The sequence below is a fragment of the Xenopus laevis genome, chromosome 6S (genome assembly GCF_017654675.1).
Source record: "Xenopus laevis strain J_2021 chromosome 6S, Xenopus_laevis_v10.1, whole genome shotgun sequence".
In the NCBI taxonomy this organism is placed as follows: domain Eukaryota; kingdom Metazoa; phylum Chordata; class Amphibia; order Anura; family Pipidae; genus Xenopus; species Xenopus laevis.
This window is the reverse complement of record NC_054382.1, coordinates 77,288,424-77,303,641: the sequence shown is the minus strand read 5'-3', so window position 1 is coordinate 77,303,641 and position 15,218 is coordinate 77,288,424. Positions and strand designations below refer to the sequence as shown.

The 15,218-nt window shown below is 38.9% G+C and overlaps 1 protein-coding gene across 5 annotated transcripts in view; it reads right to left on the bottom strand.

The window, feature by feature from the left end:
- The window catches only part of sycp2l.S (synaptonemal complex protein 2 like S homeolog), a 54,066-nt gene that overhangs the window by 15,716 nt on the left and 23,132 nt on the right, over nt 1-15,218 (bottom strand). For 3 of the 5 annotated variants that reach the window (XM_041567095.1, XM_041567096.1, XM_041567097.1), the window contains exons 17-23: nt 11,679-11,788; nt 9,866-9,935; nt 7,748-7,823; nt 7,317-7,368; nt 6,047-6,108; nt 4,864-4,921; nt 3,906-3,955 (exon numbers count right to left, since the gene is read on the bottom strand). In XM_041567095.1, the coding sequence (XP_041423029.1) occupies nt 3,906-3,955; nt 4,864-4,921; nt 6,047-6,108; nt 7,317-7,368; nt 7,748-7,823; nt 9,866-9,935; nt 11,679-11,788 (478 nt within the window). 5 annotated transcript variants of the gene reach the window in all.

Here is a 15,218-nt window from a genome sequence, read left to right as displayed (position 1 = left end):
CACCTATACACCTATAAGGATCTGTATTGTTCACATTGTAAGAACCTGCATTGATCACACCTCAAACTGCCACATTGTGCATATATTCACACCTCAGACCAACTGTAGGAACATAGGCGGATTTTCTTTAAAGCTAAAGCTGACACTTTTACAAGTGTAAAGTAAAGTAAAAAAAAAAAACCCATAAAATCCTTTCCCTGACCTTTTCCTACAGAGTGGTGAGCAGTGGGGGGAGGAAGGGCCAGTGTTACTGATTGGTTTGCCCTGATAGTTTAAGTCCTGGCACTACTTCTGGGCACTTTGATTGGCTTGTATGTTAACTTTGAACCTCGCTCCAACCAATCCAGTTCCCGCACTACAGGGTTACCAGGTTGGCTGGTTTTCAGCCAAATTGGGCTACTAATTTAAAGCCCAGGCAGGTTGAAAAACCCACAGTTTGGAAAGTATAAACTAGCCAAGGTATTGATTTGGGCAACTTTTTGGGCCTTTGGCTAGATTTTACTTTGGAAACCAGCCAAAGTTTTTTGTTGCCCTAATGTGCCAAGGATTTGTCTCCGAATGCATGTTGGGTAATGTAATTTTTGTTTAACAATTTGCTGACTGCCAAGTTTAATGTAAGACTACAATATCCAGCATGCATTGGGACTGACTTGTGTATAGGGTTGCCGCCTGGTCGTTTTTTTTACTGGCCTGGCTGTTAAAAATGATGGCTGATCCCAATGTTAATAATAGGGGGAAAACAATAAATATATAGCAAGACCGGTATTTTTTTTCTAGAAAAGGTGGCAACCCTACTTGTGCAGAAGTCGGGAGTTACCAGATTTTGTGCTCTGTTTCCCAGTCTCCTGTCCCTCTTAAAGGAGAAGGAAAGCTACTGAAGCAGTTTATTGCCAATAGATTAGCCACAATAGCGTAAGCTATAACACTATATTTATTCTGCAGAATACTTTACCATTCTTGAGTTAACAGCTCTTGGGGTGTTCTCTATTTGTTTAGGATAGCAACTGCCATATTGGCTTGGTGTGACATCACTTCCTGCCTGTCTCTCTCTGCTCACTTACAGCTCTGAGCTCAGATTACAGTAGGGATGGGAGGAGAGAGGGGGAGAGGAGCAAACTGAGCATGCTCAAGGTTGTGCCCTGGAGGTTTAAGCTAAAAACAGGAAGTCTGATACAGAAGTCCATGTATACACAATCGAAGGAAATAAATGTGGTGTTTCTTTTGACAGAGGGCTCAGAGCAGCATTCATTTGAGAGTTTACTGGTGTATTTATATAGAACTTTCTAATAAAGCTTACTTCATTTTAGCCTTTCCTTCTCCTTTAAGCATTCTCGCGTTTTCTGGTGACTTTTCTCAATTTCAGACAATTTTGGGGCAAAAAACTGCTGGCCATCAAAATGTCTATAGGTTCAGGCCCAGATTTGTGGAAAAGACACCAAGGCATGGGCCTAGGGCGGCAGGCTGTCCAACCACACCCACATTGGTTCAAAAACACTGGGGATGCGCAGAAGATAGGGGCTCCCGCTATGTAAATCCACCCCTGTATAGGTTGACCTGTTTTACCAATATTTATATAATATATGAATTAGGGCCTCATGGGGTCCCTTTACCTCCTGGGCCCCCCTCTGTAGTTACACCCCTAGTGACGGGCAAATCTGTCTTATTTTACTTTATGGAAACATTTGCAAATCAGTGAAAATTTGAAAAAGGTGTATATTTATTTTTTTCGATTTTTTTTCCACTGCACATATTGTGCTATTTTTCGGCTAGTTTCAGGCTGATTTTATATCTGATTTTGGCTGGTTTTGAAAATTAGACCTGGCAACCCTCCTGCACTAAGACTTAGATTTTGAGGGCTGAACCAGCAGCATGGAGAGGAGATGCCACAGAAATCTGGAATTTCTGTTAGATTTATAACACAGTGGTAATCAGCCCTACACCTCCCTGAACGATTATTGCCATAAATAATGGCAGTTTCAGATCTTAAAGAGGCAAATGCTTTGGGAATCTTGTTTATAAAACCACTACTTTTTCTGCTTTCTTTCCCTAAACACAACATTTATTTAGACTAATCTTCCAGCCCCTATGTGCTTGTGGCTTTGTAGCTTCTCCTACCTTACCAGTATTAACCCTTCTCATGTCATAGCAAACCCTGCTATTTTCTAACTTAAACCCACCGCATGTGAATTAAACATTGGTTGGATTACACATTAGAAGCTATAAATACAAGATAGAGAGAGAGATAGTGAGACAATTTGCAGTTGGTTTTCATTATTTATTATTTGTGGTTTTTGAGTTATTTAACTTTTTATTCTGCAGTTTTCCAGTTTGCATCATTGGCAATCTGGTTGCTAAGTTCCAAATCCCCCTAGCAACCATGCACTGATTTGAATAAGAGACTGGAATAGGAGAGGACTGAATAGAAAGATGAGGAATACAAAAATAGCAATAATAATAAATGCATAGTTTTTATAGCATTTGTTTTAGATGAGGTCCCCATTTAAAAGCTGGAAAGAGTCACAAGAATAAGGCAAATAATTCAAAAACCATAAAAAATAAATAATGAAGACCAATTGAAAAGTTGCTTAGAATGGGCCATTATATTACATACTAAAGTTAACAAAGGTGAACCACCCCTTGAACCTATGATTTTACTGAGATTATTAGTTCATATAAAAGGAATTAGCATTGCATTTAGCCTACATTTTTTTCTGCTGGCATAATAATAAAATGACCCAGTTTTCAGGGGGCATTTCAAATGAAACTGGCAACTCATTTACCCTGGATGCATCTAACTCTAATGTTTCTTCATCCATTAGATAATGTGCCTGGTGTACCATTACTCGCTATGCTGGAGGGTGTCAATGCCTACTGTCTCACACTATATATAATATACCTGCGTGAAATTATCCACCGCGTCTCACCGGGTGCTATAGATAAGCTGGTTAGGTAGGCAGTCAGGCAGGTTTCATTTAGAGAAAAGGTTAAATTGATAGATGTGTCTTTTTTTCAACCTTAATTATCATTTTACTATATCAGTGCACAAATGTACTTAGGGTTTAAGCACTGCGTCTCACAGTATGTAATGTACTTGGGGTGCCATTTCCCATTACTCACAGCCTTATATTCATGAAAGTTAGTCTGTGTATGGCCACCTTAAGCCTCCCCAAATAAAAAGAGTCACACTTCGCCTATATGTAGGAGCAGTACTGGCATTGTCACTATATATAGTACAGTACCTACTGTTCATCTTATAGTGGTCCTGATAGGTTTACCCGTCTACCCTGCCTGTGTGTGCCATACTCTGACTGTCCTATGCTCCCTGTGTGTGCCATACTCTGCCTGTCCTACCCTGCATGTGTGTGCCATACTCTGACTGTCCTATGCTCAGTGTGTGTGTCATACTGTGCTTGCCTATGCTGCCAGTGTACCATACTCTGTCTGTGCATTCTATATTCTGCCGGTCCCTGTGTGTGGCATACTCTGCTTGTTCTGCCTCTGGGAGATGAACATAGTGGAGTATTGTTAGAATTTGGATATACTTGTTAGGGGGTCCCTAAGATCTTTAATCATGTGCCAGGAGTATGTCTTAATAGGACACACTTTGTCACATATGAATGAGGAGTGATATGCCTGCAGTGAGCACCAACCACTTTGTTTTTTGGTGTGCTGCCACCATTAATGTAGGTTTTATCTTAATACTGTATTTCTTCTGTTAACAAGTATGTGGTTTAAAATGGGTGTAGTTTAAAAGGGAGTGGTCAACACCGGCTTCCGTTATCAGACCTCCACCACATAGGCCAGAAAAAAAATCAGGCCCTCTGTACCACAGAAGTTGGACAGTACTTATAAAAGCAACCACCACTGTATGTTGTACAGCAACTATATAGTTACACAAATAATACCTCTCTGTTGATTGTTTCGGTAGCAAAATTTTCTTTTTAGCGTCTGACACCTTTAGGACAAAGACAAAATGGAAATATTTCATATGTAAATATATGGTATCACACCCTAATAAATTAATTCACAACTGTTTTACGGACATTGCAGAGTTCTATGATCTGGATTAGTCTCAATGTACTGGACAGTCTTACAATATTTAGATGCTGATAAAAGTTCTGTGCTATATATTCACATATACCTAGAATTATTTTTCCTCAACAATCGCAATCACTTAAATGTCCTCAGTGGTTACTAAAGAATAAATGACTCAGAGATAAATGAATCAGTGCTCAGAGATTAAACATTTCGGGGGGTATTTATCAAAATCCGAAAAGTTCTCACTATTTTCTGAAAACGACTCCAACCAAATCTGCGTGGACTTTTCCCCCTCTATTTATCAGTAAATTTTCAAAACATTTTCTTGTGCAGAAAAAGTCATGATAAATCTGAATCCGGCTTTTTTCTGATTTTGCTCCCGAAATCTATGATTTTTTTCGTAATTGGGCCAAAAGCTGATTTTTTTCAGAAACCCAGCGCAACGGCAGGTTTGAGTTGGAGTACTTTTTTCATTTGACTTTTAACAACATCAGACTTTAATAAATCTATGAAAAAAATTGTATTTTCCCCTTTAAAAGTCCAACTAGAAAAATTCAGAGCGTAACAAATAACCCCTTTGTTTAGCAGGACTAAACATTATTATTGGGAGCACAGGACTGGATAACAAGCTCAACACAATCCTGTGGCCCTGGAATAACTGAGGAAGTGTGTCAGCTTTTTATCAATATGTGAACAAAGATTGAAAACTATTTTAATCCTGGCTGAAGTCTCCGACCGTTGGTGTGCACTGCTAAAATTGGATGACTGTAGACGATCTACCCTCCCTGGCTATATATTTACTTATTAAAATCCCAAACAGCTTACCTGGTCAGATGCAAGTGTGTCAGAATAACCTTGAAATTGAAAAATACCCTGGGTTTTCCTAAAAGGGGTAAGAGTAAATGTGTTTTTGTGTAAAGATTTTAAAAAGATTTAAGCCCCCAAAATGATCTACCTATCTCTCACAAATGAACAATGTGACATCACTACATGTACATCACTACAGTATGGAAAACAAACAAAATGGTATAAATTAATAAACAAGGCAATTATAAAATGCCTTAATATTATTTTGAAAATAGCCTGTAAATGGAGATGCCCCTGAGGGTTTTTTTTTTTTTTTGAAGACTAGTCGTTTAAGGAGAACTAAGCCCCCAGTTAATCAAAAATCCCCATCCCCTTCCGGCCATTGCCCCGCCCTCACTGCTTTCTCCCTCCTTAGTAACTCAGTGGAAAAAGTGTCCGTCATGTACCTTGGCATATTCATGCAGAGTAGTGCAAAGGGATCTCCCTGGTGCCATCTTATGTATCTTCTGGTTCCTCACGGAATCGAGTGCCGGCACAGAGCTTTTTCGCGCATGCACAGTTGGCACCATTCTGGTATTCGGGCCTGCTGTGCATGCACGTAAAGATCCAAAGATTGCCGAAGGAAAAGAAGAGAATCCGAAGATACAGAAGATGGCGCTGGAGAGCTCTGCTGCACTACTCTGCATGAATATGCCAAGGTACATTATTAACACATTTATTTTAGAATGTAAACTATTGGGCAGGACTCAGTAATTGATTATATGTAAATCTGTATGTTTAATGTATTCACCCATATATTGTACAGTAGGCCGGAATATGTTGGCATATACATATCTTATAATAAAAATGTATAAAACAAAAAAAATATTGAAGGTCTGATCTTAAAGCTCTTAAGAGGACAAAAAGTCATGCTTACTAATAAATGCAGCAGTGAATGATATTTAAAAGTTGATGCATTTTAAGGGTAATGTTAATAAACTATTAAATCATATCAGCTGAACCTACCACTGAAAAAGACCTGGGAATATTAGCAGACATATGGCCAGATTGCCCTGATTTAACTGATTTAACGGAGCGATTTTAATGTCCTTGTCTAGAACCAGTCTGAATAATTATGACTAAAGGAAACTCTAAGCTCAATATTACACACATTCAAAATGAGAAAATATGCTTATTTATCAGATTAAAAACAATATTGTACTTTGCTGCAAACTCCTTGTCAGCACTGGCTTCTGTTATTATTATTATTTCTTGACTTGAATCCTGTAACAACAAAAAAATGGAAGAAGTTAGTTGTGTTTTTTCAAAGAGAAAATCTTAAAACCATCTAAAAATATGTTTGAGTTACAGCATACTGTATAGTTCACTTCAATATCACACCCAATAATAGCATTTGTTTAAAGTACAACATTCTACATGAACGTCAAGAGGTTTTTCTTCATTGTGAAGTTGCGTGAAGTGATTTGAAATGGCTTCAAAAAAGGTAGACATCAAGGATGACAATAGGCCTCACAGGGCTCTTTATCAAGGCTTCTGGACCTTATGTATACTCTTTTTTTGGAAACAATTAGGTGATCAGTATTTCCTTACAAGATAAAAAAAAAAAAAAAAAAAGAATTCCAAAAGTAAAATACAGAACTTATTTTGCTTCTGCTAAAGAAAGAAAGAAATGCAGATCATTCTAAAATCATACATTTCAATTTTCTCTACTCGTTCACATAAATACTTGATAACCTATTTCAAATCTAATATCCCTCGGACTCCTAAAAGCCAAACCATATTAGGATAGTAAGATTCCATATGAACAGACATACACCAAGGTGGTTATTTATTAAAGTATAAATTCCAAAAACTCGAAAAATTCGAAGTGGGAAAAAAAAGTTTTTTCGAATTTATAAAAAAATGTATATAAAAATTATTATGAAAATGTCAGGATCCAGAAATCCGGCATCTCAGACCTGCCGAGATTGTATACAAGTCAATGGGAGAATATATATATAATATAGATATTTTCGGATTTTAAAAAATAACCCTCGTAAGAGTGAGCTATTTTAAGGACTCCAGTTTCACAGAACTACAGCTCCCATCACTACCTGGCTAGCTCATTTATGTGGAGCATGCAGGGGCTATTTTTTTATGCAGTTTTGCTCATGTTCAACCTAATTGGAAAAAATGTAGTTACTATTTGGGCCAATAAAATTGACGTTCAAAATAAAATGTTTTTGGACATTGCAAAATATATTTTAGATCATATTCACATCAGCTTTTCCATTTATCAACTGTAACAGCCTTTCAAGCCTCCCAGTGATCCCAGCCCCTTGTAAAAGTCAAAAAGGACCAAACTTTCGCAATTTGCACCTCTCCACAAATAGTCATTGAGAAATAAGTTCAGCTGTCTGTATTTGCCTCTATACGGTTATGTTTAAAGAAAAGATTCTGAAACAGTGGTTCTTAACAAAAAGTTGCCTTCCCTGTTGTACCTTTGCAGGAACATCAGAAGCAGCCCCTTGAAAGATTGCGTCACTAGAAAAGAAACAGTGAATAAGAAGAAATTATCCACAAAGTCTGGAAATAGTTTAGACAGTACAACAGATATGTCGAGCTGCTCTCTAGTGGTTGAACTACAGCTCCCATTTCTTAACCTTGAGAATACACCTCTAATAGTTATGCTGTAGAGGGGAAAAATGGGCACTCATGCTTGCACGCCATGGTAGGCAATTTAGTATTTAATTGCAGTAAGAGACAAAAATATATGAATTTGGTGCATTCCTAATAAAAGTAATAATAAAGTAATAAAATAAAAATAAAGAAAGCAGGACAAAATAAATGGAACAGAGCCCCTATTATAGCTTACTGTATATGCACAAGCATTTCGAAATGAAATATTGTTAAATCTACTCACTCCATGTCATCTTGGAATTGTGCTGTATTTGGTTGCTCATCAGCGATAGTTATAACTGCCTCAAGTGGAACAGATTCTAGTCACAAAATAAAATAAGTCACCAATAAGTGACAGAGAGAAGTGGTTAGAAGTACTAGATCTACAAGTTACACAGCGCTTCAAACATTCTTGCCCCTTTGGATGTCACAGGAGACAATTTTTAAATTGGTAGGGGGCTAGGTATGATAAGTCGCTATTTACTAACTTCTGATAATGTTTCAACTAATTATTAAGGGCCCTTAACCCCCTCCCTATATCTCATATACACTGCCTTCAGCTTCTGATCTAAGGCTATTGACAAGTGATGAGTGAATGGTTTCACTGCAAATTTCTTAGTTTCACCTCCAGAGAAAAATTTCAGCCTCCAAGAATTCTCTACACAGTCAGTTTCGCAGGCAACAAAAAATGACACATGGTAGACAAGAAAACACCCTTGCATCTTATTATCCTCCCGTCTCCTTTCACATTACTTCAGGGGATTTGAGCACATGGATATCTGGTGGTTGGATTTATTAGTTGTGCTTGTAAGAAAGTAATATATAAACTGTAGGTGGTACATTTTGGTTAAACAGCAAATAGATACTAAGAGGCTGATTTAGTAAACCAACTTTTTTGGATTGGTCATTTAGACATCAAAAATGTAAAAAAAGTTGCAGAACAAAAGCACAACTTTTTCAGGATGTAGTATGCGACAAAACTGCAACAATTCCGAATACGAAAATACTCCAGCTAAAACAGTCTATGTCATCAATGGCAGATGCCCCTTTTACAACTGGTCTTTTAGATCTTTTAGTTTGTGGTTTTAGAGGTTTTCAGGTGTTTTTGGTGCTGGCTTCTGTGCACCAATAAGAAAAATAGTTATTGTGTGACAAGTCAAAAATTCTGCAGTTTTCACAACTTTTCCTGTGCATTTTCTGTTTTGCTTTTTTTATTTCATGAAATTCATAGTTTTAGAAAATGTGTGTTTTGTCGTGGTTTCAAAAACCTCTAAAACCACTAAAATGAGACTGTTGATAAATAGGCCTCCATGCAGCGGCGTAACTACTGTAGATGTTACTGGGCCCCACAGCAAATGAATTTAAGGGCCGCCCAACATATCCACAGGGTGTCCTGTTTTACCAATATATGTTGAAATAGTTAGTTAATTAGAGCCTCGTGATGACCCCTATACCATCTGGGCCCCCTGCAGCCACAGGGTCTGCTTCCTCTGTAGTTACACCCCTGCCTCCACGTGTAGTAGTAGATGGACCAGTTGTAATGTCAAAAATCACAGAAGTTTTTAAGGAAATTGCACAGGAGCCTTTTTTCTGTTGCAAAAGCAGTTGCAGCCTTATGAATAGAAGATCTTTTAACAACGTAGGGCATGTGTGTAGCAGTAAACTAAGCGAGAAATGCATGTGATTTTGCCTTCCAATTGACTCAAATGCAATAAAGCTAATTTTGACACCAGTTTGGGAATTTTGATGTAAAGGAAAACATGGCAGTTTCTCTTAAGAGTCAAAAATACTTGAAATTTAGTAAAAAAATGTTTTATTGGTAGCCCAAAAGTATAAAAATTGTGTCACAATAAAACACCCATAAACTGTAAAAGTATTTTGCTACAAAAAAGTTTGCCATAGACTAACGTGTTTTGTGAATTTTTCGCCGTTTTGCAAGCTTTTCCGTGGTTTCCCAAATTTTTCACTACTGTCACTACTATCGACAACTGACAATTTTTTGATACATCTCTTTGTTTTACCCCATTATAACCACATAATGGTTCAAATTCATTCCAATTTTTTTGTTGAGGATTCAGTGATCAGCAGAATCCAAAAGTTATAAATTTGATGGATCCCTAGTTTACTGTAGTATGTGGCGGCAAAATAGCAAAACTGGTCTGATTCAATTAAAAACTGGCTTCGGGAAAGGGGGGGGGGACGACTATAGCACAATAAACTGTCTTTGCTTCAGTCTTAAAATGTCTCATTTGACTGATACTGGAAGTTTTGTACATTTTGTACAGTAGTTCATGGTTTGCAGAATTAAAAAAAAAGGACAAAGCCAAGATTTGTCATAATATCTGACCCAGTTGCTACCAACCTATAACAATTTCATGTGAATCAGCACTGCTCAAGCTCTTCTGGACTGACTGGTTTGCAGAGCTGGTTTTCTAAAGGAAAAACAAAAAAAAACACACAAAGATAGCAAAAGTAGCATAAAAAGTAGACCAGTATGGGAACAAAAATGGTAATAAAAGTAAGATTCAATTTTAAGTAAAGTCAGAGAAATACAAAAGTAAGTATGTGTATATACACTCTATTCATAAGGAGAATTTGAATATTACATGTTTATATAATAGGAAAACATCATCAGACTATGGCTAAGTGTCCCCATCAGGTTTTTTTTTTTTTTTAATCATGGAAAATAAACGCATTCTTTTAAACTTTAACATTTTGCCTGACTGGTTTTCAGCTACATATGAACGTATGTGCCTGCCTGCAATGATGTTTTCCTGTGTATACTCCCTCGGCTGAAGGTCTGGGGTAAGTGCACCCAGATCCACCATATTTAGCGGTAAGCATTTACTTTGAAATCCCACAACATTAGTTATCTTGCCTTTTTTATATATGTTCATATAATACTAAGGGACAATCTACAATTTTCAGTGCAAGTAAAAAAAAAATGCTTGTGTGCTTTGAATTGTTTTACCTTGTGGCTCCAGTAGACACTGAGTTTGTAAATTCATCTCCACCTCTTAAGAAGCAGAAGAAAGTTCTCAGCTGTCTATAGCACGGCAGATATGCAGGATATGCTGACACATGGTGGACTCCAAGGGGCATATTTATCAAAGAGTGACTAGAAATCACCATAGCTCACTAGAGTGAAATTCCGCCATTCTCCATTCATTTCTATAAGATTTTTAAAAGAAACGTTCACCCTTTGATGAATACGCCTTTAAAAATCCCATATAAATTAACAGAGAGTGGCGGAATTTCACTCTATTGGACTGTGGTGATCTCTAAATATACCCCCATGTGTGCTCTGATTGGGGACAGGGCTCTTGCTAATATGCCACAGAGTTTAGGAATGTGCAGTAATTGGATCTTGACACCCTTTTTGTGCCCATTGCCCCATGTAAATCATCAAGTCTTTGGTGGATTGGTTGAGCTTTACTGGAGGTTATAAGGGCCTGACACAAGTCAACTCTGGGAAACAAACAAGTCACCCTGCCACACAAGCAGTGATTTAAACCATAAAACATTTCCGATTATTATATCACCATTAAGGTGTCTAATGAGAGCTCACCTTGAATACTGGGCTCAGTTTTACAATTCCGTCTACAGAAAGTCTGCATTGCCTTGTCAAATTAGGCAATGAGGAGTTTGTCAATAAGGACTTTGCCTAAGCCACTGCAGGACATTCAACTTTTTGTTTTGAGCCACATCTATGGTTAGTTTGGCATCAATGTCCTGCTAATATATGAACTTTGGCCCAAGCTATAGTCTTTTTAGCAGACAAATATTTTCTCTTGCAGTTTTTCCAGTATTACTGACCATACTTCCTATTGTCAAGTTCTCACTAATTGAAGGCATGGTGTCATTTATATAAATAAACCTACATACATACACACATATATATATATATATATATATATATATACACATATATATATATATATATATATATATATATATATATATATATATATATATATATATAAATAAATAAATAAATAAATGTAGGTATGATGTATATGTGAGCGAGCAGTGTTAGATTTGTGCTACATATTACATACACGTATGTCATCTGATCTCAAAAAAAATATACATTGTAAAACTGATAAAAAATGTTTTTGCTTCATCACGGCCATGTACAGAAGAATGGAAAAGGAGGAGTGATCACAGAAGCTCACAGTTGTTGAGGAATGCTCACTGGTCTGAGAACCAAGGATGTCAGATGCAGAATCCATTTTGTTTGCTTGATTCCTCTTCCACTGCTTAAAGGTTGTGGCTGTTGTTATTACTGATAAGACATCCAAAGAAAAGAAATCATGTAGAAAATATAAAGGATTTCTATGTTTCCGTTTAGAATAATATTAGAATGATACTTAATGTTATTAATTCATTATAAGACTGTAACTCTGTCCCACAGTAGAGATGACGCATGCCCCAGAACACTGTCTTTAACGTGATACTCAGACTTCTGAACTTAAAGGTTCACCTTTAAATTAACTTTTAGAATGATATAGCATGGCTAATTCGAAGCAACTTTTAAATTGGTTGTCATCATTTTTTTTATAGTTCTTAAAACTCTATCCATTTTTCAGATAGGGTTCACTGACCCCGTCTAAAAACAAATGCTCTTTACGGCTGCAAATTAATTATTTTTGCTACTTTTTATTACTTCTCTTTATATTCAGGCCCTCTCCTATTCATATTCCAGTCTCTTGTTCAAATTAATTCATGGTTTCTAGGGTTTTATAAACTCTATCAACCATATTGCTCTAATTGCAAACTGGTGAGCTGCTGAATAAAAAGCTAAATAACTCAAAATACACAAATAATAAAAAATTAAAACCAGTTGCAAATGTTCTCAGAATAACATTCTCTACATCATACTAAAAAATATTTGAAAGGTGAACAACCCCTTTGAGATATTTATGGCTTTTAGTATACAGAATGACATACCCCTAGGCAAGATGATTTCTAAAGAGTCCTGAAGGGGGTTCAGTTCATTGTTGGATGCAGGGTATTGTTGAATTATACTTATCCAGTATAATTCAATAAATGGTCTTCAGTGGTTCTTGAACTGAACAACAAAGGGTTTATTAACTGAATTTTACACAAACATCACAAATGAACGTAGTCGTTCAAGTGTATCAAGTCAGCATGCAGACCTTTGAAATGGAATCAAGGTGGGACTGTTTGAACTCCTAGATATATACACATTAAGCTCAGGCTGCTCACTCACTACCCTACTTCTATGTATCACACCTGGTGTGATTCATGAGTCTGACAAGAGCATATCCTATCCCGACTCTCCATTTATCTAATCTTCTCCGATAAAGATGTCCATAAAGATGGAGCTCAGGAAAAGAAGAGCCACAAGCATGTGTGCTTCAGCTCATACATATACCTGAACATCAACAACTCCTGGTCAGTTGCTTAACTACCAGGAGCATCTTTAACCTAAAAGGAGGATACTACCTCATCTAAACTAAGGACCCATTTAACGGTCTAAGCTTTCTGCTCCTGCATTACTATGAAAAAAGTGCTGAAAATACTTTTGTGATGAATTAAAGGGGATTTTTGTCTTACCTGTAAAATCCTTTTCTCTCCTCATCGAAAGGGGGACACAGGCACTGGTGGGTTAACTTTACCTTCCAGGAGGAAAGGACACTAAAATAAACAAAAACTAAACAGTCCTCCCAGGAGGCCAGCCCACTTATCCCAGCAGGCTACACCCCCTCCGGGAGGCTGTCAATCCGCAGAATGTTTAATAATATATATAGAAAAAACGATGAAGAATTGGAACTGGCCCAGGATGAAGCCTGGGCTAACTTTACAGACATTGTCCGCAGTGCGAGAATGTTGAGAGCCCTAAGGGTACTGGGGTCTGGAGGCACCACCAGAGATACAGGAGAAACCTGCTCTATGCAGGTAACTGCTCCAAAGGTCACTATCCACCTGGCTTGATGTCACAAGGGATATGCTTGTCTGTGTCCCCCTTTCTATGAGGAGAGAAAAGGATTTTACAGGCAAGACAAAAATCCCTCTTACTCTCTCATCTCAGGGGGACACGGGCACTGGAGGGACGTTCAAAAGCAGTCCCAAGAAGGGTGGGAAGATCAAGCCTGAGATTGTACGGCAGCCTGTAGCACCTTCCTGCCAAAAACTGCCTCTGTGGAGGAGGCTATATGTACCTGGTAAAATCAAGTAAAGGTATGGATAGAAGACAAGGTAGCAGCCTTGCAGATTTGTTCCACGGACGCCATGTTGCGAGCCGCCCAGGAAGCCGCCACTGATCGAGTTGAGTGGGCTATGACTCTGATGGGAGTGGGTTTGCCAGCAATCTGGTAAGCTCTAGAAATCGTGGCTTTAATTCATCTGTAAAGTGTGGTCTTTGAGGCCCTGAGACCCCTGCGTGGACCTGACGGGATGACTAGGAGGGCATCACATCTCCTAAAAGATTGAGATCTAGGATATAGTATTTGAGGGCTCTAACTACATCCATAGAATGGAGTGCAGTCTCCTTTGGACACTTGGGATGTGGACAAAAAGATGGAACCACAATGTCCTGGTTTAGGTGGAAAGCAGATACGGGTCGGAGCACGGCCTTGTCCTGGTGAAATGTCAGGAAGGGTGAACGGCAAGATAATGCTGCTAGCTCAGAAACCCTCCGGCAGAAGTGATAGCAAGGAGGAACAAGGCCTTCCAGGTGACCAAAGTATCTGAGGCCTGAGCAAGAGGCTCAAAGGGCGGACCCTGGAGGGCTGATAGCACCAGGTTGAGGCACCAGGTTGAGGTCCCAGCCTGGTTGAGGTCCCAGCCTGGAACAAGAGGGCGAATGGGTGGTGTGACGTGAGCGACACCCTGAAGGAAGGTTCGGATGGGCGGGTTCCACGCTATCTGCCACTGGAAGAGCACGGACAAGGCTGAGATCTGGGTCTTGAAAGAGGCTAGGCGAAGACCCTTATCAAGGCCCTGTTGTAGGAAACCAAGTATGCGTGTAGTGCAAGTTCATGGGTGGTATACCAGGTAATGTAGGTCCTCCAGTTTCTGTAATAAATCCTGGAAGAGGATGGTTTCCTGGCGGTGATCACGGTTCCTATTACCCTATTGTCGAAACCCTGTTGCTTGAGAATTAAGGTCTCAAGATCCAGGCAGTCAAATGGAACATTTGAATATTCGGGTGGAACACTGGCCCTTGACTGAGTAGATCCCGACGTAGTGGAAGTGGGACGGGCTCTGCTTCTGCTAGATTTATGAGGTCTGCAACCAGGCTCTCCTGGGCCAATAAGGCGCCACAAGCAGGGTCCTTACCCATTCTCGTTTGATCCTCTTGATGATCCTGGGAAGGAGAGGTAGGGGAGGGAAGACGTAAACGAAGCTGAAAGGCCATGGAACCGTGAGAGCATCTATCCCTATGGCGCTTGGGTCTCTTGAACGAGTCATGGAAGCTTGCCGTTGGCCCTGGACGCCATCAGGTCGACCTCGGGTGTGCCCCATAGATCGATGAGGGTCTGAAACACCTCTGGATGAAGAGACCTCCCCCTGGTTGAGAGTTTCTCTGCTGAGAAAGTCCGCCATCCAAATCTCGACTCCTGGGATGTGTACTGCGGATATGGCCAATACGTACATTCCTGCCCAGTTTAGGATGCGCAAAGCCTCCTGCATGGCACCTCTGCTGCAAGTTCCTCCCTGGTGATTGATATATGCCACTGCCATGGCAT